Source organism: Monomorium pharaonis, chromosome 11 (assembly GCF_013373865.1).
Source record: "Monomorium pharaonis isolate MP-MQ-018 chromosome 11, ASM1337386v2, whole genome shotgun sequence".
Classification (NCBI taxonomy): domain Eukaryota; kingdom Metazoa; phylum Arthropoda; class Insecta; order Hymenoptera; family Formicidae; genus Monomorium; species Monomorium pharaonis.
The window spans coordinates 16524582-16551677 of NC_050477.1; the positions used below are offsets into that span (position 1 = coordinate 16524582).

Here is a 27096-nt window from a genome sequence, read left to right on the forward strand (position 1 = left end):
AGTAATGACCCGTTATTGAATGGCAGGTTCTTGACCAATGATTGACTGCCATATATCGATCAAATGTTGATTCTACTGTAATGTCTGGCTATCTTATGTGGGTACAAGCATATCTAACAATTCTTCAAAGAAACCTTATACCAAAGAAACCTATATTAATTAGAACGGATGATAGTTTTACATAAAAATACAATACTGCATACGTACGAAGGCAAAGAAAAAATATTGACATCGCGATAAATGATTATCTCTTCCGGTATTCTTGATAAGAAATAATGGAATCTCTATATATCGATCAAATACTTTATTTATTATTAAATAAAAAGTAATGCGAACAGAAATTCTCTTATGAATCAGTAAATTTTAATCTTTTCTTGTATTATGATATTCACGCATTTATAAAAGTCTCCAGCATTAAAATGTGTACGTTTGAATAATTTGGAATTTTGGTAGTTGTGTCCCTTTACGCTGTATTAACTTTACGAGAATTTTATTACCCGAGGATCGCGTATCTAGTACACGGTCGTATTATCCTTTATTGAATTGTTGTGGCCGAAAGTAGGACGTCGCCAGGAAATTCCGTATTCAGTCTATCTGATAATGAAATATTCACCAGGATTTTTCTTGCTGCCATTTCGTAGGGAAACGTTGTAATTGATCAACGTCTATTCCAGACCGTGACTTTAGCCTACACCACAGCATAGAAATATAAAACCGCGAAAGAATATTTACCTGCTCCAATAGTTAATAAAATGCGAATGCTGACGTAGTAATGTCGAACATTTAACTTTACATCTCATAAAGTGTCATTTGACTTTTTAAGACTTCACAGAAACCAATTGCAAATAATGCCTCTGCTCTTTCCGCAGTTCGCTCAACGGTTCGTATCTTCGCGAAATGTTCACTCTCATCTACACGTTTCATCCTAAGAATGTTTTCTGAACGTTTTATTATTTTATTTGAATGCTTTTCGTGTGCAAGCGCAATACTTTTTCTTTAATCTTTTGTATCAAAAGGCGTTTTTATTAGCTTGAAAACTATAATAGAACAATAACATAATTTGGATTTTCAAAAAGAATTTTCTTTGCACGAGAGTTTATATTTTACCAAATTATCACGAAAATCTTACCCGCGATTGCGGAAATATATACAAGCTTAACATTATAAGCTTAAACCGGAAAAGTCCTTATAAGACGAGCAAAATAGCGAATGCGAGATAGAGAAGGAGGACGGATAAGAATGTGTGTCTAGTTTAGTGGGCAAGTAGGTCGCGAGGGAAACCAACGGCGACGTGGGTTACGCAACGTAGTTCCAGTGTTATACAACTATTGACTCACCGGATTAACAAGCAGGCTGGGTGAAAACGAAAGCTGAGTGCCCGTCAGGCCGCCTTCGCTCTCCTCGTCTCGCCTCGTCCCGCCTCGTCCGATCGTGCCTCGCGCTGCGCCACTCCGCGTCGCGCCTCACCACGCTTTTGCTCGCGAGAAGCGTCGACGTAGGCACGCGCGGTGGTATGTATGCCTTTACGTGAGAAAGATTATGAGCGAGGCGCGATCAAGCATTTGTACAAATGGCGTGGATAATTAGACACGTTGTTTAGCAATCAGCTAGTTTGCTGCGGATTCGCTTGGAGAAATTTGTTGTTTGTTACGCTAAACGTAATACAAATCGCGTGAGAATAAATATATCGTTAATGCTGTCAATCATTTTGTTTCTTAAAATGAATCAACCGAGTAAAATTTTGATTTTGTATTATAAAAATAACTTTTTAATTAAAATTTTTTTAATTAAATTTATTGGAGAACAAATGGTACACAATAGAGTTAAATGAAAACATATATATTGATTTTAAACTACTTTAGTAAAAAAAAAAATTTGGAAAGCAAACTTTAGCTTCGACAGCACCTGGCTTTATTTTGCATTTTCGTTTTTCCCAGTAGGTGACGACCCTAATTTTAGCACTTTTAATTGACTGGCCTTTAGATTCTCGGTTACCTCGCTGCCTCGGGAAAATAGCTCGGTAGAACCGTAGATGCAAATCGATCCGCATATTTTTTGACGAGCACCGTAAAAAGAAATCAGGCCACTCGCAACGGCGGCGCGGTGCGGATTTCTTTCGCGCAAGGCACGCGACGAGGCGAGCTATGCAAATTGCAGCACAGAAATCATCAGCTGCCGTAATTCGATCTGAACGTACTTCTCGGTTTTTCATTCTAACAATAAGTATAGTTTTATAATAGTAAACATCTCGCAATGTATCTCTTTTTTGTTCATTGCGGCCTCTGTGTTTCACAGAATCGCGAAACATCCCGCGCGCAAAGAGAGCCTCGATCAGCTTGAGTGCTTTCCCATACTTATCGTGGTTCGCGCAGTGAGTCGATTCTTTACCTCGATCGAGAGCGAAGTAGCAAAGGCGACGTTGCGTAAGACGGTCGGCTTTTGCTTAACCGATTTCAACCCAAACGGTCGAGAACGACCGCAAGTAAAGTGCTCGGAACGAGATTCATCTGACCGATTCTCTTTTTTTTCTCTATTGCGCTCCATGTAATTTACACCACGAGATTCGAGTCTGCCCAAGAAGATTGTCGTTCATTTCGCGGCGTGAGTTTTACAAAATAACCAAGCATCAAAGAGAAAGACACTAAAGTTACCGCAATTTCCACGTATTTACTCCATCGTGATAGCATGTAAACTCGAACAACCGTTTTCTGCTTGAGATCATGATCGCGCGTTTACAGCTGTTTGCCTTGAGCCCTTGATTACACTGTACTTGATTATATGTGCAATATATGAGTTACGTCAATGTAATGTAATAGCTGAGAAGTGAAATTTAGCACGAAACGTTTTGGTGACAAAGGGACTGAAAAAAAAAAACTGTATTTTGCTGCAAATTTGTAAGAAAAAGAATAAAATGATACCATGTTGGAGCAAAATCCTCTGAGTTGCTTCCGATATGACTTTATATGTATATTTGCTATCATCTGCTATCATTTTTTATTGGAAAGTTAGATTGTTATCTCCGTTAAATATTATGGCGTGTGATTTTAATGTCACTTGCGGGGGAGATTTCTTTCTTTGACCTACATGTTCGGTAGAACAGATAAGACCTCGTAACACTTAAAGAATACATCATTTACAGTTCGTGGTATCGAATGATTTCATGTAAAAGCGTTTTATATATACATATATATATATATATATATATATATATATATATATCGCTATAAATGTGTGTGTGTGTGTGTGTGTTTCTTTCGCGTTATGCCGTCATACGACATGCAGATCCACAAAGTCTAATACACCGATAAATTTACACTCGATAATCAATAATTATCTTATAACGGCACCCATTAACGGCACAAATGCGAAACTGCGATAGCTATAATAGTCTTGCGTTGACAAGAATCCTAGCACGAAATTAACTTACTGATTACTAATTAATTTTATTAATTAATTAATTTATTTATTAATTATTATTTGAGATTTATGAAGAGTTTATAAAGAAAACAAATTTTTCACAAAAAATTAGAAAAAGTGCGCCATTTCTCGGTTGAAGCGGATCTTAAAGTTTAATGATATGTTCATAGCAATTATTGTTATTAATATATTTTTCGCGCTTCTTTATTTTAGCATACGCAGTTGTTATGTTTGTCTAAAGTAATTCTCAAGTTATAAGGTGCTACGTGTAAGATCGGGCCCAAGCCGCGAACAAATATCTCGCTAGAAGGAGTACGGCAATACTGTCCATTCGTGTTTATTTGCGGTGACTCGCTTGGTCTATAGATCCGGTTTAAGATAACTGTGCGCGTTGCTATTTCTGTCTCTGCACGGATGGAGTCACTTTCGATTCTTTCGATTCTTTCGATGCGTCCGGTCGCACCAAACCAGTTTCTCTCTGTCTTTCCTCATTCAAATTAGCGGCAACAGCAACGACGGTCGTATTCACACTGCCACGGGAGGAGGGACCACATCGTGTCTGTCACCGAGCCGCTCGCTGTCTTATCGAGCAGCCGGATCGACGAAGGTAAAGCAGGTCGCGATACATGTGCCTCGTTACCGACCTGCCTCAAATTGCGCGCGAGGCGCGATTCTCGCCGCGAATAAGAACACTCTATTCTATTTCGGAGAATAAATATCGCGCCACGATGGTCTTTATTAAAAATTCTGTGAGACCGAACTTTTCTACGTTTAAATGTAATGAATTTGCCTCTTTATAAAGTTAGGACTGGACACGCGCGATTAGTTCGAGATTTGCAATTTATTTGAGTATTATATATTCATGTTGATTTGCTAGCAATTTTTTGAAATAAACAAGCACGAATTACTATAAATAATTGATTTGTGTATAGAGTTACATGGTATACAAGCAGTAAACAACAAACCATGCGAGGAAGAAAGTCTATACATATTAATGAACAACAATTCTTTGCGAATGGCAAACAGCGAATTAAGAATTACAAGTTGCGCATAATTTGGTGCTAACTTAAGACTTTTCGATTGTTAATTTAAAAGAGAAGAAGTGACGCGAGAATGATTTTAAAGTTAATTTACGAAACATCGAGAACTTATTCACGCGATAGTCTTTCGATACATCGTAATGAAAGTGAAAAAAAAAGGTTGAAAAGCTTTCTCAACTAAATAACTTATAACGTTTCTTTTAGCTTTGCGCTGCAATAGTTTCGATCTCTTTTGTAACATTTCGGCTTCGATTTCTGTGACTCCCTTAACATAACTTCTCTCGAAAAATAAAATGTTAATCGCGCGAGCTATTTTACATCACGGTTTCGCAATAGCTCTCTGATTGAGTATGGAAATGTATTTGACACCGAAAAGAACCGGTTTGCGCGCTTGATCGCGCGCTCCAGCTAATCTTACGCGCGATGCCACATGCTTACGCGTACGACGCATAATAGAGATTGACGCTACGTTAGCCGTTAACGTTGTGGATCATTGACAGAACGATTTACTAATCGCGGGACACCGAGCCGACCGGTATAAGTACCTACCTCTATCGTGCAACGAAAGACGACTTTAAAAGGCGGCACCGAACTATCTTTTTTCGTGTGGCGCAAGACAGGCGGACGGATGTACAGAGTACATTAATGCTACGGCGTTTCTCAATTTTCTGATTTCGAATCTGGCAGCCCTTAATTACGACACATCCAAGAATGTGATTGCATTTCAAAAGAGCTCGATAGATTTAGTCGTCTAAGATGATTCTCTAAAACGATGAGTTACCAAAGACCCTTCCCCCTGCCCCCGTTATCTCTGTTCTCCCAAACTGAAATAGTGAAATCGGCTCCAAAAGCCCCCGTTACGCAACGAGGAAACATTAGGCTGAGGAGGACCTGTTGACCAACATCGGAAACATTACGTACCGTATTACATTCACTAGAGTATTATTCGACCCGTGGCTCGGAAGTGAAAGAAAGATTGCGAGTAGCCTAGAAAAATTTCTCTTCTTTAAACCTCAAATTATTCTACAACGTTGCGCATTAATGAGTAATTAACTGAACTAAATTAATCAAGTTATACATATAATGGGATTGAGGCGCATTTCAGAAAGAAATTTTTTCCAAAAAGTTTAAAACGCAAAACAAAAAGGAAAGTGATAAATGCCGGAAAAGAGAAGCAACATTAAATATTAGAATAATTTGAAATTTTTCTTGCGTGTACCTCACACAACGGATTAGAAACTAAACTTATGTCTGACAATGTCGAAGGATAAATATACTCGAGAAAGTCGTCAAAGATAAAGGCCTCGCCATCTCAAATAAAGGAAGGAAAAGAAACTGAGGGAAATATGTCGCGTCTTCCATCTCTTTTTTTTCTCTCTATTTCTCGTGCGCATGATGATTGTCGATAATTATCGAGAAAATGCTACAGTTTTGTGACCTAATAGAGTGAGAGAGATTCATTTTGTACGCGAACATTCTCGTATCGCGAGCAAGAGAACGAAGAAGGGAACAGGGAAGAGACGACAAATGAAAATAAACTGTTGCGACAGTTTGTCCGTCCTTTCCCCTCTCCCCTTTCCCCTCGCTCTCCCTGCTCCCGCCTCCCGGCGCGTGGTACCTTTGCCCCACAGCTAGCGATAAGTGCTGCCGCAAGGGGTTGTGGGTGGATGAATGTGATCAATAAGCGGTGACATACTTACCGAGTAAACCTGGCCCAGTTTCAGCGTGACCTCATTCCATCGTTCCTCCCTCTTCCTTCTTCTCCGCCGTTCGCCATCCATTTCTGCTTCAACCCCCGCCGCGCGCTTTCTTTCTAACCCACCCTCTCGTCAGTTTTTCCTATACCCGCCGCTTCTAACCCTTTGACGCACGATGCATTTCTCACCTTGGTAAAGTAACGTTATAAATTGTCTACGATAAATCATCAATTTTATCTTTAACCTGAAAACTCTAATCGACTCTTATTATTATTATTATTATTATTATTATTATTATCGTCATCATTGTCCTCTTGTTGTTATGTAATATTTAAATTTTTACATAAATTTAAATTTTTGTTCGCGTGATTTATTATAACTTGAAGATAAAGTAAGATTCTCGATAAGGTAAACAGAGTCCTACAATTAAAGTGATATTAAATTACGCTTTTGCTCGTGGGCATACTTCATACTCGTAGGCGTTTGTATCAGATCCAGCTCTCAGTAAGCTAACATTATAGAGTAATAGAAGTAATTGATCAAAAGTATATATTGTAGGGGTTAATTCATAGGATCGCCTAGATCGCGGTCTGATGTACGACGAATCGATTTGGTACGTAGCCGTCATTGATATTTCGTCACACGAGAATATTACTTAAATTATGAGATTCACAACGGAGATGGTCGTTTACGTAAACACAACAGCTTACTGCAACGTGAGATTTATTTTATAAATTAGATCAGGAACTTAAGACGCGGAACTGTCTAGCGAAATCCGAGTTGCGCAGTCTGACCTAATTACCATTCGTATCACTCGGAAGCTTCCATTTGCATGACATGTAAGCGCTTTATCAATATGTATTTTTTTTATTTTTTTTTTTCATCCTTTTTTGATCCGATAATAAGTTTCGCTCTATTTACACGCCAAAAAGACACACGGAGGAGGAGGAGTAAAATATGCAATGACCTAAAAACATCATTCTGACGCTATAATTACAAAAGCTTGATTTTACAGTTCGCCGGGATTTATTCCGACTGTAAGTTTTTGCAGAAAAAAAATATCATTAACGCAAATCGCTCAAAGAGAATATGTTATTAGTGCTAGATACCGCGCAGGATCTTCGATCGTACGCTACGTGGAAAGAGTCTGACCTTTAAATCCGTGACACGGTTAAACCTTCCGTTGCGAGTGTGCGCTCTCGATTCTGAGAAGTGTTAATTTATTGTCATTACAGAACGTGTGCGCGTAATGTGAGAAATTTGTTTATTATTATATTGAATTAGTAATCATTGAATACATATATCGCGCGATTGCGAACATCTTTGATGCAGTTCGCTATTTATCTCTCTATTTACATGTCACCGCCATATTATATTGTTAATGTATTATTTAGTATAATAATGTAAGAATTGAAGTTAACAGAAATAATTATTTTCAAAGAGAATTCTCGAGAATTTCTCGAGAAGCTGAGTGTCAAGTGCAATGAAAATTTTTAGCTTTATTCAACAAACAAGAAAATTGCGAGAGCGATGTAGACATAAGACGAGGATCGCTGAACCGCTTGTAAGTGAGCATACTCAACTTTCGGCTAAGAAACATATAATGACGCCTCGTTCTTCTCGTTGATCTCGTCCATCTCAAGATGGTGTTTTCGGTAATGAAGATAAGTCCAGTCGTAATTACGCCGATCATTAAGCAAGTCGGACGAGCCATCGTTACTCGGAATAATTATGCATTCATTAGCTGCCGACCAGCCCGCGCCCTCCTCTCGTATCCTCCACTGGCTGTTTATCAGATATTGCGAAACGCCGGCGCGGTGGGACTTGCCTGTCTCGACGTAGGAAATGACGTAGGGTGAAAAACGTAATTGGCGACGTTATCGCGTTAATTCGACGATACGGTCGCCCGTGACGCACCGTACCGCGAATGGTTTCGTAATTCATTAAATTTTGATCGGCGCAGAATCGTCGTTGATCCGTACGTCGAGCCACCCGAATGTAGTGGCGCTGTATATTTTCTCGTGGACGTGGATAATGGTATAAAACGCGATCGATTTTCGTCATCGATGAGTACAGGACAGTCGGTGGCTAAACGACGAGTCAACACCGGCGAAACGGTCGCGGAAAGGCACACAACTCGTCCTCCCCGTAACGAAACGCTCGGCTGCGCTAAAGACTGACCTTGAATGTACTTATCTACCGATGGGAAAGACCGCTCGCAACTGGTTGCTACGCGTCTTACTCGGCTTGTTCTGAATAATTTCACAGCTTGTGTATATCGCGGGTGCCGCGTTCATTGCGTGAACCGTCCTGACCGAGACGAAGCGATCACTGATACTCGAAACTTCTGATCGACCTAATATCTTAAATCATTCTAAAACAGAAAATACACGTAAAATATTAAAGACAAATATCAGAGACTACTGTGTTCTGACTTGACCCTTGAAATTCTGTTTAAGAGATTGTTGATGAATTAGTTAATTTTCATGATAAAATTTCGATCTTTCCTCTAAAAACCAGGAATTCCAATCAGGGGTCCGCGAGAACTAAATTAAGGTCCGCAAAATAAAGTCACATTGATTTTCAATTAAAAGTTCTCTATTATAAAAATATATTTAAATATTATTCTAAGTTTAATGTTAACTAAAAGTTATGATTCAAATTTATTTTCAAATTCTCGGAATGTTTATTTTGAACCTTGGGGTCCCTGCACCGAACAAAAAAGTCCTAGTGGTCCCTGGTCAAAGAAAGGTTGGGAACCACTGCTCGAAACTGAAATATCAATACAACAATAGTTTTACAGTTACTTGATTGCGAAAGGAAGAACTCGTTATGATTCAAGAATTACTTCTAGAATTGAAGTAGAAATTGATATTCAATTAGATATCCAATACGCACTCTTGTATGTTTAAAAAATTGAGACTGCAAGTGTTGAAATTTGTAATTAAGATTTATCAAGATAATTGAAAATTGGAATAGAATGTTTTGTGGTAGCAAAAAGTCATTTGAAATTATATGTCTACTGTCTTTCATTTTTGTAATATTCGACCTCTATATTGATACGTCTTACATCTAGCGTTTGTCTCGATGGATAAGTTCTCGGAGCAAAATCAAATTGGGAATGTTGCATTATTAATAAATAACTCTATAGATATTCTATAGATATTAGGTAAACCACACGGTGAAGAGTTTCTCCTTAGTCGTTCTCTTGAGGGCCCACACGCGTTTCTGATTCGTCGCGACGATCTAGATTAGGTAACGGCCCAAACCGATCTACCCGGATCCGAGTTGGCCAGATTTGGTCCCGTGGTAATGCAATCATCTCACAATTGTGTCTACCTCTATATTTCATCACGAGTCGGATCTTAGCCGAAAATCCGTTGCGAGAGAAACCGCAACTTGTGGCGCATATGCACGGATGCATATGCAGACACACGGGGAAAGGTGTGCGCGCCCTCGGTCCGGTCCGCGCGAGCTTGTCTAACAGCGAGAACGCGCTTCTCTTCTGCGCGCACGGAGAATTGTGTCAAGGGCAGAGGCAACGGGGCGGCGGAGCCGAAACGAAACGAAGCGAAATGAAACGAGAGTTTTACCTGCCCCTGGACTGCCCGGTCCGTCCGCGAATCTTGAAATCTCGCCATCTTCCTCTCCGGCTATGAAATCTCTTCTGTCTCCGTCCGCCTATCGTTCTCCACGTTATTTCCACGAATCGCATCAAGATTATCGGTGCGAGCGTCCGTCGGCTCCGTCGGCGAATCCTTTTGCACACGTCATTGGAAGAAATGAGAATTATTAATCACGTGTCGACCACGCCAGCCCATCATAGGTATACGTCATTGCGGTCTGTGAAAATTAGGGATGGCCACTGCGCTGATATAATGGATGGAAGGAGGAGGAAGATGCCGACTTGAAAACAAGATTAAATCGCTGTACACACAGCGATATTAGAAATGTTGGCGTAACGATATAATAATATAATGGTGCCTGTAAAACTGTCAGATTAATCGCATTCAATGAAATGCGAGCGAAGCTCGCGCAAGAGCTTCTATCGTTCCTGAAGAACGAAGAAAATTATAAGAACGAATTTGCAGTATTCACCATGCGCTGTCACCTTTATTCACTTTCATCTGCATATACATTAAAATCAGATCGCGAACCTCCGCTCGACCTCCGACCCTCCGGGTTGGAATTTGGATCAAGGAGGGCTCTTTGCTCAGCGAGCGTGACGCCTTTATGGTGCTTACACACGGAACGACCGACACCCGCACTCTCGAAGACTAGTGAATCGATCGCGCGAACAGGATCGTTATCGACTTATTGCCGGTTATCGCTGATTATATATATATCGATTACGTCAGTGTAGTTAATCGTTATTTTTATTATTATTAACTCTTTGTCTCTTTCTAGTTTCCCGGAAAGAGTAGAAAGGAAGCGGATAATTATTTGTAGCAATAGATAAAAGGAAATTTATTAATACCATCTGAAACTCGAGAGAAGATGTTTACAAAAAACATGTTTTTATCATAAAAGTAACAAGTTAAACTAGTTAGATTACTAAATCGCCAACAAATCGTAATGAATATTATTATATGGATATGAGTCACTCTTGCGTTTCTAGGGTATTGGCGGTTCAGTTAATAGTAATAACGGCGATAAAATTACATAAATACTGGCTGACGCGTATTCACGTTCCATGTAGTCTTTGGTTCTTATTGGTATTATTCATTTAATGCTGAATGCATCATTCTGATTTTTAGTTGTCAAAAGATTCATAACTATTACTTTTAGCGAATACGCACACGAGAATGCAGAAAAGAGAAACGGCAATTAAGCGCACTTGCAACGTATGCAGCGTGATTTGCGAAATTTGTAAACCATTTTGTTTTCTATTAATAGATCAAGTTATCTCTGAAAAATTCCGGCTTTGATTAGATCTTTTGGAATTTTAAGGGCAACATAATTGGGAGAAAGCGTGAGACTGTCTTCTCAATGAGTATTCAGTAGGCTTTGGACGGCATGAACGGTACGTGAGTTCCTCCGATTTCGTTTACTTGCCATACAACCTTATTTTTTTATATTTATAAAAACTTGAAAGAATTATACCATATTTCACGAAGTAGTACAAGAATTTTTTTTTAAACTCTATTTTGGAACCCAAACGGATCACGTCTAACAATAAGTGAAGATATATTACTCTCACCATTTAAAAAAAAAAAAACCCATTTATAGTACTTCGAGATTGTGGTACGGTGCTTGATATTTAGATATTCCGTTATATACCCACATAGAGATGTTTAACGTTATTGACTACGATACGATGGGCGCGCGAGAGAGCCACGCTTGTTCGAACCGCATGACAAAGTAAATCGAAATCGAGTGACACAATACCAAGTGGAATTGGGACAACGGCGATATATATGACCGCGCAGAGGTTTTGTTGCGGTACGCCTTTTTTCGCGCTCGACGAGCGCGCGGATCTCTCGGCGCGTACGAGCGACAGAGAAGGAGAAACGGACACAAAGGTGGCTGAGTGCATCGAAGCGAAACGCACGCACGTCTCGACACCGCGCGTTTCATCGTATGCATGCCGACCGGCATATACATCTCCTCTCGGCCGCGAGACTCAGCCGGTGGATTCCGATCCGAAGGGACAAAGGAAAAATCTCCGCGCGATTTCTTCCGGAAGATGAACTTCCTCCTGCTCTCACGCTCGCGTCCGCTTCGGTAATGAAAACGCGGCGGCTTCTCCGTAAAATTTCGTGTCCGACTTGCGTTAACGGCAGATCGATACGAATACATTTCGATGCGGCAGCGACTTCGATCGCCGCGGAAAGCGATAATTTATTTATGTCATACAGAGCACTGCTTGCTTGCACCGTTGACTCTACAGCGGTTACGCGACGATCTTTTTTTCTTTTTCATCGATATTAAAATTTAGATTCTCAATTAAAACTTTTGTAATTGCAAAATTTTTAAACGTTGACAATTGAAAATTTTTAATGAAGCTTTGCTTGTTTTCAAGTAAATTCTAATTTTAGTAATTTTTCACTTGAGGTTTAATTAGCAAGCTGTCTCGATATCGAAAATCCATAAGTTGTAAAAAAAAACAAACTAGTGCTCGTTGGAGTTTTCGTTAAGAAAAGTTCCAACGGATAATACCAACAATAGCAAAGAATTTTTTTAATGAGCAACATTCGCATGCGAAGATTTGCGTATAACGGGTTTTAAAATTGCTGCGATTTTCGGCTAAATAGCAGTGTTATTTTGTTTCCTTTGTGTCGCGCGACGAGAGCAGCACGACGAGGGAAGCCAGAATTAGGACAGCGGGTGCAATTATTACGAAGGGTCTCGCGTTGGCGAGCCTTTTTGCCTCTCTTCACAAGCCACGGGAACGTGGAGGAGCGCATCGGAGTGGAACGCACCGCGTCTCGACACTCTCGGTACTTATATTCAGTCTACGCGTACGCAAGAGAAAAAGAAAGAAACTGGAATCGCGCGACTCAATGCCGTGTACTAAATCTCAATTGGAGTCGCATCCGCTTTCTGCGTCTTTCATCGTCTATTACGTGTATCTCTGTATCGATAACAGCGGCAATTTCTGTTCGCAATTGGAATTTTCATGTTATTTCGTTGGCTCTGTCGTTCGATATCACGTAAAGAACAAACCTAAAAGTCGAAAGATTTTTTTCTCTTTATAAACAAGACACTGAAAGAAATCTTTATCAATGTGTTGATATAAAAAAAATATAATAAAAAATAAAAGAACATACATATATATACATACGTGTTGGAGTAGTAGAGATTACATTTTTATTTAGGATTTATTAGATTAAATGACGCATTTTATTAATATGTCTTTGCAAATTCTAAACTATCTTGTGACGCATTACATTAAAATTAAAATAAAATTTAAATGATTTCCAACTACGCAAAGATGCGTATCTTTTTAATTTATTCCTAAGTGGCCACAAGTGTCGGCTGCTCTAAGAACGAGTACGTAAACAAATGCGAATGCTCGTCTGAAAAACGTTCATACACGGCCTTTCACACCCGACATGGATATGCGTAATCCTATGAATATCCGCCTGCGTCTGACATTTTGCGTATATATTCGCGCGACCATATGTATTTTCGTCTCCGACGTTCATTTCTTTCGCTCCGCAAAATATTTTCCCACGCGGAAAAGAACAAGTCGCAAAAGGCGAAGCGCTCTTCTGTCCTCCGCGTCCGCGTCCGCGTCTCTTTTACGAGTTTCGCGGGCGCGCGGTGCGGCGAGGCGCGCGCAATGTTTAAGTCTCTACCTGTTATATTCCGTGGCGTGTCAGCCTATTTATATCGGCCTAGATTCCGCTTTTACATCGCGAGCCACAGGTACGCGCCCCGAGGAACACCGACGCGCCGCGCGATTCTCTCTCACGATAAACGCGCAATTAATTTTTGCGAAACTGCACCCTCGCGCCCAGCAAGCACGTTTCATGCGTGCACGTCCCTCTCTCCGCCCTCCTCCATAGACTTGCACCGTTTACTGGTTCACGTGGTGCGTGTAAAACGAGACGTTGCGTTTACATAAAGGGGCGATCGTGATTTCGCAAGAATGCGTACGCAAAGAGAATGGTTTTGCTAAGGTATTTAAAAATTTAGCTATATAGAAGCAGATTTGAAAAGAGTTTTTTGTTAGACTATGATAAATTAATTATGTACAGGACGCTCAAGTTGATCGTCAGAATGTCAAAATTTTTGGCATCTTTCATCATGGTTGAATGTCCTACTTAATTATTTTGATCCAGTTCAATAAAATTATTTTCAGATCTATATCTATAACTAAATTGTTAGACTTGTAAAACTTCTTATAGTGAACTATGAGTATAATTTAAATGGCGATAAAAACGTTTAAGCAAGACGCTATTATTAAATAAACAAAAATAAACAGGATTGAGTTATCAGTCCCGAGTCGTATACTTGCCATTCATATTAAAAAATGGAAACGATTAAAAAAAATTGATTTTTTCATTGTTGTACTTCATTGTTCTACCTTCATATTATATATTAAGCTTGTCACTTTCAATCAGATTATTCCGTAATTTTATTAACAATATTTAATCCTGTTAATTTGATCGAATAAATTAATTGTTCTTATTAGCTTACTTCTAAATACTTACTTGCTATCCTTTTCTAATTCTTAGAAGAGAAAAAGATGAGAACGATTAAATTTTAAAGTTAAGCTACACTGATGCAAACAGGCTTAAGTGTTAAACGCAGCATAACTTGATATATTCAGCAATATATTAATTATAACTGTATAAGTATTCGATCATATTATAAAAAATATTTTGTATTTAAGTGACGAGTGAAAAAGCAGAAGGAGAAAGAGTATTATAAAATCTTTATAAGAGAGAAATTTTTCTATAACTTTCCCTCGTGCTTTTGCTACCGACTGTACCAGTGAGATTTAAAGAATCGTGTCGTGGGCCGAGTTCGTTGCCCTCCGTTGTGCTTTTTACCAGTGCACAAAGGGTCTAAAGTGCGCATACCTCTGCGACGATTTAGAGTTCTCGACGGAAACCTTACACATCGGCTCGCCTCAGCGAGTCATCGCCGATTACTTTAGCACGCTGCTTATTCGGACGGTTTACGAGTTCCGTAATCGGAAGGTATGTAAAACAATGGCCAAGTTCCCTCTCGGTTTCAGTCGCGACTCGATGCGATTTCCTGGTATCGCGATACGTTCTCGTGGGGATACGCTCTCTCATGCCGCTCGGAAAACGTATTATATTTTCCCACGTCGGCATCCGTCGAGCACGGCCTACTTGGCGCCGCGTAAAAAGGGCTCGGCTCTAAATCGGGAGCAAGTTTACACGGCGACTATCTCTCCGCTCTAGCTTTACGGGTTATTCCCCAATACCGGCGAGAGTGAGCCCGGCGGCTGCGGCGCCCCGGTTCTGTCCGCGGATGCGCGCCCAAAAATCCCTCGCGTTCGATTGCGTTCAACGATTGGCTCTGACATCCACTTTATTTACTGTACTGTCACGTCAGTCGAACGATGAGTCAGTAATTGGCACCGCTAAAGTTACTGGCGTCCCGCCGCGAAATATTTTTGTCAATTTTTCGCGCCTTTTAAACACTGTTAAACTCGTAGTGTCAAATTTTACTTAATTTGAATAATTTTTTACGATTTCATAGGTCGCCATTGCTCCTACCCAATAGGAAAGTTAAATTTAATAACTCAACGATATATTGAATAAGTATAACTTACTCAATATTAATCAAGTTAACTACTTGATTTAGTCAAATTAACCAAATATTGAGTAGGAAACTGGCGACTCAATGGAAATTAACAGTGAAAACTGCTCCATTAATAAGAGTATTCTTATTCTCTCAATCTGATTTTGATATACATTAAAGTAATGAATTAAAAAAAAAAACATGATTTCAGCTGTTTAAAAAACAAGAAAGACTTATTTACACGGAATATTTCAATTCAGTTATTTTAATAACCGAATCTCATAAACGATTAAATGTCCTGGCGAATCGGATTTTCATTTTCAAGTACGTACCGCGAAATTCTGGAGCGCAAAGCGACTTATAAAAGATGTACGTTATCATGACGTAGATTCGAAATGTCGCCGAATTGAAATTTGGACGACGTTTCATAGCACGGACGTGCTGAAACTAAATTCGTCGCATTTAACTCGACACAACATTGCGCGCGCGCACGCGATGCGATTTTTTCGCGAGTCGGTCTCTCCGGGGTTCTCTCGACGCGTGAGTTGCAGCGTGCAGCCAGGCGTGCTACGGTGCGGGGGCTTTCGTGCGTGGAATAGGCTCAAGGCCTGCGCCGCCGCGCCGGTGTAACGTCAGAATAACCGACTACTTACGGCATACTCTGCCTACTGTTCACTGCCGGTATACACCCGGCCCCGAAGAGAGCTACCTGCTCTCCTGATTGATTGATCGATCTGATGAGATCGAGGATTGGTGGAAAGACGCGCGCGCATAAAATGTCGAGTCGTATGTGTTCATCTCCGCGATGCTTACAACGACGCTTAAATCTTCGCGTGCAGGCACGTCCGGTGAAACGTCATTCCACATAGAGGCTTTGGGAATTACTTTTATACATGCAACACGAATCTATTAATTTGTTTACGTATTGCAATATTAATATATTAATCCACGTTGCCCTCTCATTAAAGTTAATATTTAGGAGCCGTCGATGATGCTAGAAAATTTGTACGAGTAATGGACGGTCTTATCTATTGTTTGAAAATTATTAATTGAAAATGTTTTGTCTGTTGTTAAAAAATTCTTGCATGATTGAGATTATTATATTATATTAAAAGCGGAAAATGAGAATTTACGATATTTTGGCGAAAATATTTTATTTAACTACGTTACTATATGCAATACTTTATTTAATGAAAAAGAAATATATATATATATATATATATATATATATACATACATACATACACACACACACATCTTTTTTGTAGCTCCTAATTAGCTATCACTAAATAAAACAAAATTCGCGGAATAAATCACCAATAGAATCTTCATTACACAGTACGCACGCTTGTAGATACAGACTTACGCGTTTACAATACGCACACTATATTATAGATAAAGACGAGTTGTAAATTTTTTTATTTAGTATAATATTTTTATTCTTTCTATTATAGATCTTTCTATTGTAATCCTTTTCTAAAGTAAACTATCTTATTTTTTACTAGTTAATCAGACTACCTGGGTAACTGATAAATAGTTGCATTTTTAAAGAGTTTTTTGGGCTCTAAAAAAATCTAAATTCTATACGTGACTCTTAATATATAAGATAAATAATACGATTGTACAATTATATGACTAGAAAACCCCATTTTTTTACTTTTTTAATATTATGTCCGAATTTAAGGCAGAGTCGGTAATAAAAGGTAGGAAAAATCGTCTAGGTTAATGTGACTCAGGTTAATCTGCGGAGGATTAAACTATGAATATATTATCAATAGAAGATTATACAAGTTGAATTTAAATCATCCAAATATTCCTTATGTGATATTGTCACACATCCAATCGCCGGTTTACGCATGATCACAATCAATTTTCCTAGCTTTTACTTTTTCTTGATAGCTATCGTTATTTGAAAAATATATTATATTTTATTATTTCGGAACTATATATATTTTACGAACGAAAGATTGCGTTTGACCTTAAGAGATAAATCTCTGCGTCGTGCTTATTAGAGACGGAATTCCGAACATGATAATTTTTATATTTGCAAAGTTCATTCTGATTTATGGTATTTCCGCACAGGAGTGCGAGTGTATAGCATACTTCTTGCCATTCGATGTGCATTAATTGGACGGTAAGACCGAGCACGTTCCCCGCGCACAAGCGGAATTCCAGTCTAGTAACCATACGTGCGATTGCCGGTTTAAACCCTTTAAAATATTTTCCACGACATGATAATATACCCGAGCATACACCGAGCATTTTCAAATTTGTATCAACTATTTCTTTATAGTTCTCATCATTTCAAGATTCTAGAATGTACGATCGTGAGATAATAACGAGAGTTTAATCTGACGACCTAAAGATGAAAAAAAAACTAAAAACTTTGGCGAAAAAATTCAATAAAAAAGATTATTAATTGAACAAAATATAAAAGTTTGCCAATAATGATTGAAGACTAAAAGATAATGGATACATTTAAATAAAAAAATAAAGTACAAATATAAATTAGGTCATTACGATTAAGAAAGTCTTACTTTAATTCAAAAGTAAACGCATATATAGTAATACAAATAAAAAAGAAAATTAATTTAATTTTTAGTTGTTTTTAAATATAGTAATTCTTTAAATAAAAGAAGATTTAGGATATAACACATTTGTTTTGCATCACAACAGGTAATTTAAAAAAAAAGGATTGTGACAAATTTATTTGTACGAAAGGAAGCGCGTTACTATATAGGATTCAAAAAGCGCCGGATTAAAGCAATCATCTAGATTACACGGTATTGTGAAACGAAACGATTCCTCGCGATTGGATCATCAGGATTCATAAATCGGCGCATAAATTCGAGTCATCATACGCTCGATTGTTCATCCATAATTTTTCCTGGGAAAAATCCGGGCCGGTGTTTCTTTACTACATTTCTCTCTTGCACCACGCAGGAAAGCGGGATATTCGAATTTTCCGCATGACGTATATACGGTGAAAAATATCAGCGGAGGAGATATCGCGATTTCATGAAAAAGATTTTGGGATTATTTGTGAGAGATTTTGGAATTTATTCGGGAGTGATTTATGTATTATAAGTTACTTCAAAATATTACGAATTTCATTGATATGTACATAGATATAAACTGAGGCGATACGTCATTGTCAATATAAGCTCTAAAAAATTGGAACATGTCGAAATGAAGGATTTACCTTAGAGTTAATAATTGAGTTAGATTTAAAGTTAATTGATTTAATGTCTGAAAAGAACATGTTTAAGACTTATAAGTTTTATAGTTTTGTTTGTCTGAGAGGGAGAAATTCATTATTTTATCATCTTTAGATACGAGAATTCTCTTTGAGTGCAGGTATAAAGTTATTTAAATTTTGTTTTGTGTTACACTGAAAAAAATGTTAATTTAACTAAATTTTCTAACTAAATTAAATTTTGTCTTCAATTAACTATTTATATATTTCAATTAACTATATAAATACTTAAATTAAAATTTATGCATTTAAGTTAAATGCATAAATTGAACTGACAAAATTTTAATTTAGTTGGAAAATTTTGTCAAATCAACAATATATTTTTTTCATTGTCGGTATACGAAAGCTGGACTTTCGAAAACTCCTTTATTATCCTCGGAAAATTTTGGATAGCAATTTGTGATTGACATATATGTATACGCGAATACAACGTTTACTTTAATATTCAAATTACCAGCGTGCGTATTAATCGAAATGTCAAGTTGGTCGCTCTATTAAATTTTGTTAGCAAATAGAGGCTCGGCGTTGGAGCGTATGGGGGCGTCGTGATGGCGCGTCGTGAGGGTAAAAAAAAGAGAAAAGAGCAAATAGGCGGAGATAAAGCGGGACAAGCAAAATAGTGAAGAATATGCGAATAATCGCACCCCTCTAAAGGAGATTGTTGGAATGAGGATTATTGCAGACAAATTGTCGCGCAAAATCTTAGCTTGCAATTCAAATTGAGACCGCTTGAATTTAACGCGCTTGATATCGACGTATATGTATGTATATATCGAATTCAAAGGCTCACAACGTATAACTTCTAACGATATAATCGCTCTTCATCTCTCTGTGTCATAGCAGCCAATCAATCATCTGGATTTCAATATCGTCGTTATGTAGAATTTTATAAAATTTAAACATTTATGTCTTACGCCTTTATAATGTAATTTAATGGATGTTTTTTTTTTCGCGAGGAACAAACGACGGAACGCGACATCTTCTCGAGCGAACGTATTATAATATTAACGTATCGAAACATTGGAACGATAGCACTCGAATTTCACGTAAATGGTACTTAAGGGAGGATAAAAGCAAGCGAGAAGAGGAGAGAAGGAGACGCAATTTGACCTACAGAGAATGTATTAGCCATCGGACGAGCGAGCCCTCTGTGTGATGCTTAGTGGGGCAAGGGTGAACTGCATACATATATTGACGACACAATGCGATAATGGTGATGGTGACGGCGACTGTGACGGCAGCGGTGTTGCGTCCAGACGAAGAGAGCGAGAAAGAGCGTGGGGGATGTGAAGAGGGGGAGGGGAGCGAAACGCCGGTTCCCGTAGATCGGGGGAGGACGGGACGGGTAGAGAAGGGTAGCTACAGAAGGGCGCTAGTAGCGGGAAGGGACGTGGCGGAGTGCGGTCAAGTGTACTGGGTAACTAGGTCAATGAGAAAACCGAGAAAGAGCGACGTTGTTGTGGGAGCGCAAGCGCAATCGCGCCCCCGATCCCGGCCGCGTCCTTCCTTCCTCCCTCCTTTCCTTTCCTTTCCTTTCCTTTCCTTCATCCCCTGTTTACCCTCTTTTCCGAAAGTCCTTCCCGGAAGGTATCCATCTCTATAATGGAACAATTCGAATCCTCATCTTTCTCATGCATGTCGAATCATTCATTTTCCTCGTCGAGCAGAAGGAGGGAGTTCAATGAAGATATCGAGATATTACTCTGTTGTTTATGGGAACGCGCAAGAAAATCCTTTAAGGAAAAGTTTGTGATGGGACAAACACATTTGTTAGCACAAATATGGCTAACTTTTTCCCTGGACACTTTTTTCGTTCGAATCTTAAACGAGATGTTCGTTTTATTTTAATCTTAAAAGAGATGTCCGTTCTATTGAAATATGACGTTATAAAGAAGTCTCTTTCTGTATGATGTTTATAATATACTAGGATATTTTATTTATTTAATAATTTTAAAAGGCGATAAAAGAAAATTGCATAATACAAAACATTTTAAATTTTGTTTAAAGAACTGTTGATCTTTGTTTTTTCTTTAATTTCTACTAAATATCTTTACATTTTGGTATGTTTGGTTTTTATAGTTTTGCATTTTATTTTATTTTTTATCTTACACACACACACACACACACACACACACACACACACACACACACACACACACACACACTCTCTCTCTCTCTCTCTCTCTCTCTCTCTCTCTCTCTCTCTCTCTCTCTCTCTCTCTTTCTCTCTCTCTGTTATTTATAAATTATAATCATTTAATATTCTATATTTAAAAATGTCACTATTTAGCTTTTAAAACATTTTAATTTGAAATAGGAAGGAAGCTATCTCTCTTCTTTTTTCCGTCTTCCTCTCGCCGCTACTTACAAGCAACTCCGGAATTGACGCCGGTCCAAAGTTCTGTTTCTCCAAGCATCCTTTATACTATCAGCTACTTAGTTATGGAATTTGCAAGTTTATTTGGTGGCGTTCATAATTCAACCGTCCTTCTTCTCATCGAATGGATATCATCAGCCACTGCTGCTTCATGCTCAAGCATCTTTCGTCTATTCGCATACCAGTAACAAAACGCTTATACGCGACAGACGCGAATTTTTGGACGCTGCGGACAATTCGTACAACTTTGTAAATGCACTGAAAAAAGTTTGGTAATAACTACCAAATATTGAATGAATTAATGCTAATTAAATTATTCAATTAATATAATGAAAAATAATTTTATTTTTAAAAATATTTAGAAAATATAAGTATCTATCAAACGGTTGTTTACATTATTATGTTCGTGATAATATCTACTAAATATTTGGAGAAGAAAAATTATTTTTGTGACTATATGTCAATCGAGTATTTAATTGGCATTATTTCACTCAACATTTAATAGCTATTAACTCTTTTTTAGCATGGGACACGGGTATGTTGCACAAATTTTGAGTAACCTCGATTACCTGGCGCGATACACCGAGCACATCGATAGCGATATTACTGAAATTATAATTGCGAAATTAACAGAAACGTGGTCTCTATATTTAAAGAAAGAAAAGGAAAACATTATTTATTATCGTATACGAAATGATTCAAAGCATAAAACTTTGCTATTTGTAATATTTAAGCGTAAATTTAAGCTCTAATAGGATAGAATCATTTTATAGTAAAATATATATCGATCAGCGGCGAGATTATCTGTTGTCGCAACAAGTGTACGAATAATGCGCATACTCGTTGTTAATCGCGCCGCCAATTCACTTTTGCTGACATATTGTATTGTTAATATTGTCGCACATACAACGACGGCAAACTTGCTTGCAGACAACATTGAGCGGCATTATTACCGTCATCAAATTTGCTATCGTCGTGCTTTATCGTGCGTACGCCAGTATTTGTACCGCCTACCTTCCTCTTGAAAAATATTTCAATGTCGTCAAATCTCTACATGTTGTTGCCCATCTTTTCTTTGTCTCGGATAAGCAACATAACAACCCCCTTTCAACAACACGCGGTTCCAAGTTGTCGCGTCGCTCGGAATAAAATGCTGCGTCGGGGTTCGCGCACGCGTCAATCTCATCTGTGTGAGTGCGAACATTTTACTACATATAAAAACACACGCGCGCGCAACACGTACACACGCATGGGGATCCATTCGAGCGTCGAGCAGTACAAGGTGGTCCAAGTGCATCGGGTAAATGGGTCAAGCGAATTAATTCACGCTGGCTGGCAAGCCGCGCGCTTCGTCGTGTCTCTCGCTACACACAACAAAAACAATATAGAACGCGCTATGGTTACAAAGTAAGAGCTAAGCGAGACACGCACTAAATGCAGTTCGCGGAAAGCGTATATAACATAAACACGAAAACTGCATTAACGGACGCTGCTCTTGTATCTTGTCTCTTAGGGGAAAGAAAAAAAAAAAAAAGAAAAAAAACTACAAAACTGATAGATGCTTTTGCTACCTCGGGCTTTTACAATTTCACGACGAATAAATTAAGTTTTGCTATATCTATTGCCCTGCGATTCGCATATTTTTATGTATTCTATTATATAACTTTATTCTTTTGATGTGATACATTGATCTGATTTTATATGTCGTTTATTTAAATTGTGTTATCGTTTTTAAAAGTATATTGAAGATGAAAATATTTTAGTTTTTTTTTTTCACGTAAAAACTATTGTTTGAAATTCAGAACATAACTTTCCTAATCAATTTCAAATTTCAAATTATCAATAATAAACGCAAAGGAAATATGGATGTGTTATGTGAAATTTCCATAGTCCATAATACGAAAGAAAGTTAACTTGCGTTTTGCTCGATGTTATATCTTTGAATGAAGATTTATATATTATGAATTTATGTTATCGTAACTTTGCTTAGTTATCATCGATGCCTCTCAAAACGTCTTCCGGCAAGAACGACGGAAACTTATGCGTGTGCGATTGCCTTATCACGTAGAACAAACATTGCAGTGGTCACAATGTTGCATGGTCACGTTATGTGAGCACGAGACGTATTTATTTCCGCGCCAATTACCAAATTGATGTCGTAATATTCTATTCGTATAGTGTCGCGGGGAGGAACAATGTCCCGGATTCCCGCAATGTATGTGGCATATTATAATTAACGCCACAATTGAAATAATCTCATACATATAGCGCGAATATAAAATATTATAAAATATAGGAATACTAAATAATATACTTAAAGTCAAGACAATACAATGAAAGTAGTTATTCTTTCTACTTTAATGCGCTTTCTATAACTGTTTATTAAAAGAAAAAAAGTTTTTTAATATTAAATATAGTGATTTATTAAATTTGAAAGCGCGAGATTACAGATGTTTCGCATCAGGATTTATAGAAGATCTTTATTTCACAATGTAGACAGTTGGCGAATAAAATATACCGAACGGAAACTTGATTGTGTCGTCAGCATACCTCTGTCGCAGGTTATATCGACTTTGATTACTTCAATCTACACACCTGAGAGTATTGAGATAAAGTCGCTCAAGTCTTGCGTGTCCGCACGAAACCGGCTTCTATATCGCTCTTACACCGAGTGCTCTTAAAATTTTGTATAATATCATTGCAGTAATTTTTTAAACAAAAAATTAATATAGTTACTTCACGGAGAAAATTTTATATTAAAATTCACTATGTATGATATGTAGCTGTGGATCATAAGAAAAAAATTTCTAAGAATTATATACCACACACTTGCACACATATTATGGCAATTTGATGAAAAACAGTAAAAACTTGTTTAATTCCTTAGTCTGCGTTTACCGCTTACCATAGTAATTTTTGGTAAATTTTCTTCGTGTTTTTATGAAAAACTCAATATTTTTAAAAAAATTTCTTAGATTGGGCATTTCAATATAAATAAAATTCTAGTACAACCTGATGTAATGTTAATTCAGACTTTATTATATTCCGAAAGCTTAAATTGAAAAGATTCTTTGTATTATTTACAAAAATTTAAAACTCAAAAGCATCATAGCAAAATGTTATTTAAGCTGCAGTAAGTGCAATTTATGAGTTTAAATTTTTAGCGCAATAGAAATATATCTTTGAGAAACGTATGAAGAGAGTACGGGGACTGAATAGCACTTGCTATTGTCTCACACAAAAATATGTTATACGTTTAGAAAATATAAGCAAACAATTAGTCACACATTTCTTTTACGCTTCTTAACTTCTTTGAAGAAAAGGTATCTCGATTTTTTACACAATGACACCCTGCAGTGAAGTCCTATCCGTTGACACATGGGTCCCATTTTACAGGGGGTACATGAAACGCATATAGATCTTAACGAGTGGTACTTAGTCAGAATTGTGCTCGGCGAGTGTGCACAAATATACACACAAAGAGACGCGTAGCGTCGGCGTCGCCGGCGGCGACACGCATGCGGATCGGCTGGTAACATTGGTGCCAGCCAGAAATCAGGTCATTCGTATCAAACTGACCTACATACCGTTATCATCTGTATTATCGCCTTTGATAAAGCGTTTATTAACCGCACGATTATACACTAGTAAAAGATCCATAAAAGACGTTTTTATCCCCTTCTCTTTCTTTTCCTCTTATAGCCTAACTTCCGTCGTGACATTGCGTGTTTGTAGTACATTGAGTCGTCAGTTTCCTATTACCGTTGTGCGTTACTCCCTTTGATAGTTAGCCCTTTGGAGACTTAATCCCAGGGCACAGAATAGATATCTCGAACTCTTATCTTTCTCCCCTTCCACCCTCGCCCTCCTCCTTCTGTTTTCTTTTCCCTCAATTTATGTGGCCTCCCTCTGCTTCCCTCCAAATCTCTCGTTTGGCGCTTATCGAACTCCCATCGGTTTGATTTCTTTTTATTTATCCCTCACCCGCCTTCACTTTGACGGCCGCGACGGTAATAATAATTCAGGGTAAAAACGCCTTATCCCTCTCTCGCGGCGTCATGCTAAAAATAACAGGCAACAAACGACGCGGCTGACCTCGTCCTGGCCACCGTCCTTCCTCAACGCTTCGAACTCTTCAACTTGATCTAATTACATATCTGCCCCCGCAAACTTTCGAGCGAGATCACGCGGATGCGTATGGAGAAAACGATCGATTCTCCTCGATATTCGTCTAATATACGACGCGTAACGTCCTTGAAAGAGCGCGAGGGAAATTCCGGAAGGCTAAATAAAGGGTGGCTGCCTGTCACGTGACATATTATTTGCGGGTGGACAAATTAAATATTGAAAAGTCTGTCTTGGTGAGGAAAGATAATTCAATATTTCACAGTATCGCACCTCCATCTTTCGAGCACTGTTTGTCAAAGAGAATTTGAACATAATTCTGAATTAATTCTTAAAATCTTAAATTACTGAGCAACAATTAATTGTTGCTTTAGTGAAATTAAACTAGTCTTTTAAGCTATTGAAAGGATTTCCCACGTATACAATTTCTTTATTCGAATAGATTATATATTCTCTTAGAAAATTAAAGGTTAAACATATTATATATATTTTTGACACAGCAAAATGTTACATCTTTTTTGCCTTATTACTACGTCATTAACATTATTATTATGTATCGTTGCTCATTAACTTATCTCTATCAATAAATTATCATTTTTTGTGTAATGGACATTTGCATTCTGACAACAAACACGGAGTAAAACGCGTTGCAAATTTTCCGCTAATTCAAAGTTAACCGAAAAGAACACATTTTCGTAAAACTGAATTTGCGTGAGAGTATAAAATTAAAAATCGGAAAATCTTAAAATTGATTAACTTAAGAAATCGAATTATTTTGAATGTCGCGATTTTAGTTAGTGATACCCTTGACCTAGAAATAGCCACGGAGGGAGCAGTTTACATCTCAGCGACTCAAAATAGAACAGACATTTTCGTCGATTCGTCCGACTTTATTAGAATTGTCGATAAATGTCCCTTCACAGTTAATTCGAGAACTTGAATTATTATCAATATTTTACTTATTTTTTTACATTATATATCTCTCAATTATATAAGAAAATGTAAGTAAAAAATCCATCAAATTAAGAAAAGTGATGCAGAAAAGTAATTAACTGTATCAAGACGGACTGCTTAAAATGAAGCTTCACCAGATGACACCGTCACCTTTTTACGGCACATCTTAATCTGACACTTGAATTACTCTCGGGTCTGGTTAATTTCTCTTAATATGCGCATGTATAAAAAGATTAACAAGAAATTACTTTGTATAATTTGATTTCGTTAAAAAGTAATATCCCACAAGGCTCTAGAGTCAAGGAAATTTTATCTTATTTCATTATTTCATTATTTGTAAGTTTTATTATTATTTGGCGAGAAAAATGAAAATCAATTATCGTTAAAGTTCACATGCTATATAAGTATCAAGTATCTTATATTGTATATAAAGGAAGAAGAAGAGAAATTTGATCAGGCACGAATGACCTGGATACACCGTTTAATATTTTAGCAATTTAGAAAATAGAGCGCAAAAGATCCATCCCTGCGAGCGATCGTCGTGAGATATTCACGGATGACGATAGAGGGAGACAGAAAGAAAAGTAGGATCTGGCATTGTGGACGGCGACGCGTTCTCTCACTGCAAGCGAAAGTGCAAGCAAGAATGTCGAGAGTGATCGTGACGCGACGGAAAGAGGGAAAGAATCAGCGGCTTACTTCACTCATGGCGCGCGGCGGTGAGTTTGCTTGAGTCGAGGGGTCTCGTCGAGAGCGAACTCTTGCATCTCCGTCGCGTAACCACTCGACGTAACAGCCGTAACAGCCGTAACTAGTACCATTGCCAATGAAAGTCGGCATCGCGGAAAGTAAAAGCGGATGAGCCAGTTTTCGCGCGCACGGCTGCAGCTTTGCGACGGGAAACGGAGGGAAAAAGAGAGAGAGAGAGAGAGAGAGAGAGGAGGGGGGGGGGAGACAGAATCACAACGATAGCGTGCAAAGACCGGTCGACAAACGAGAGCGAAAGAC

General features: G+C 38.1%; 1 protein-coding gene across 1 annotated transcript in view; it reads left to right on the plus strand.

Annotated features, from left to right (window-relative positions):
• Positions 1-26760, plus strand: part of LOC105832436 — a 57768-nt gene extending 31008 nt beyond the window's left edge. Inside the window, exon 2 of the mRNA XM_012673358.3 lies at positions 20950-26760. Coding sequence (XP_012528812.2) covers positions 20950-21197 — 248 coding nt within the window. The 3' untranslated portion in view covers positions 21198-26760. The remainder of the gene's footprint in view (positions 1-20949) is intronic.
• Positions 26761-27096: the final 336 nt, after the last annotated feature.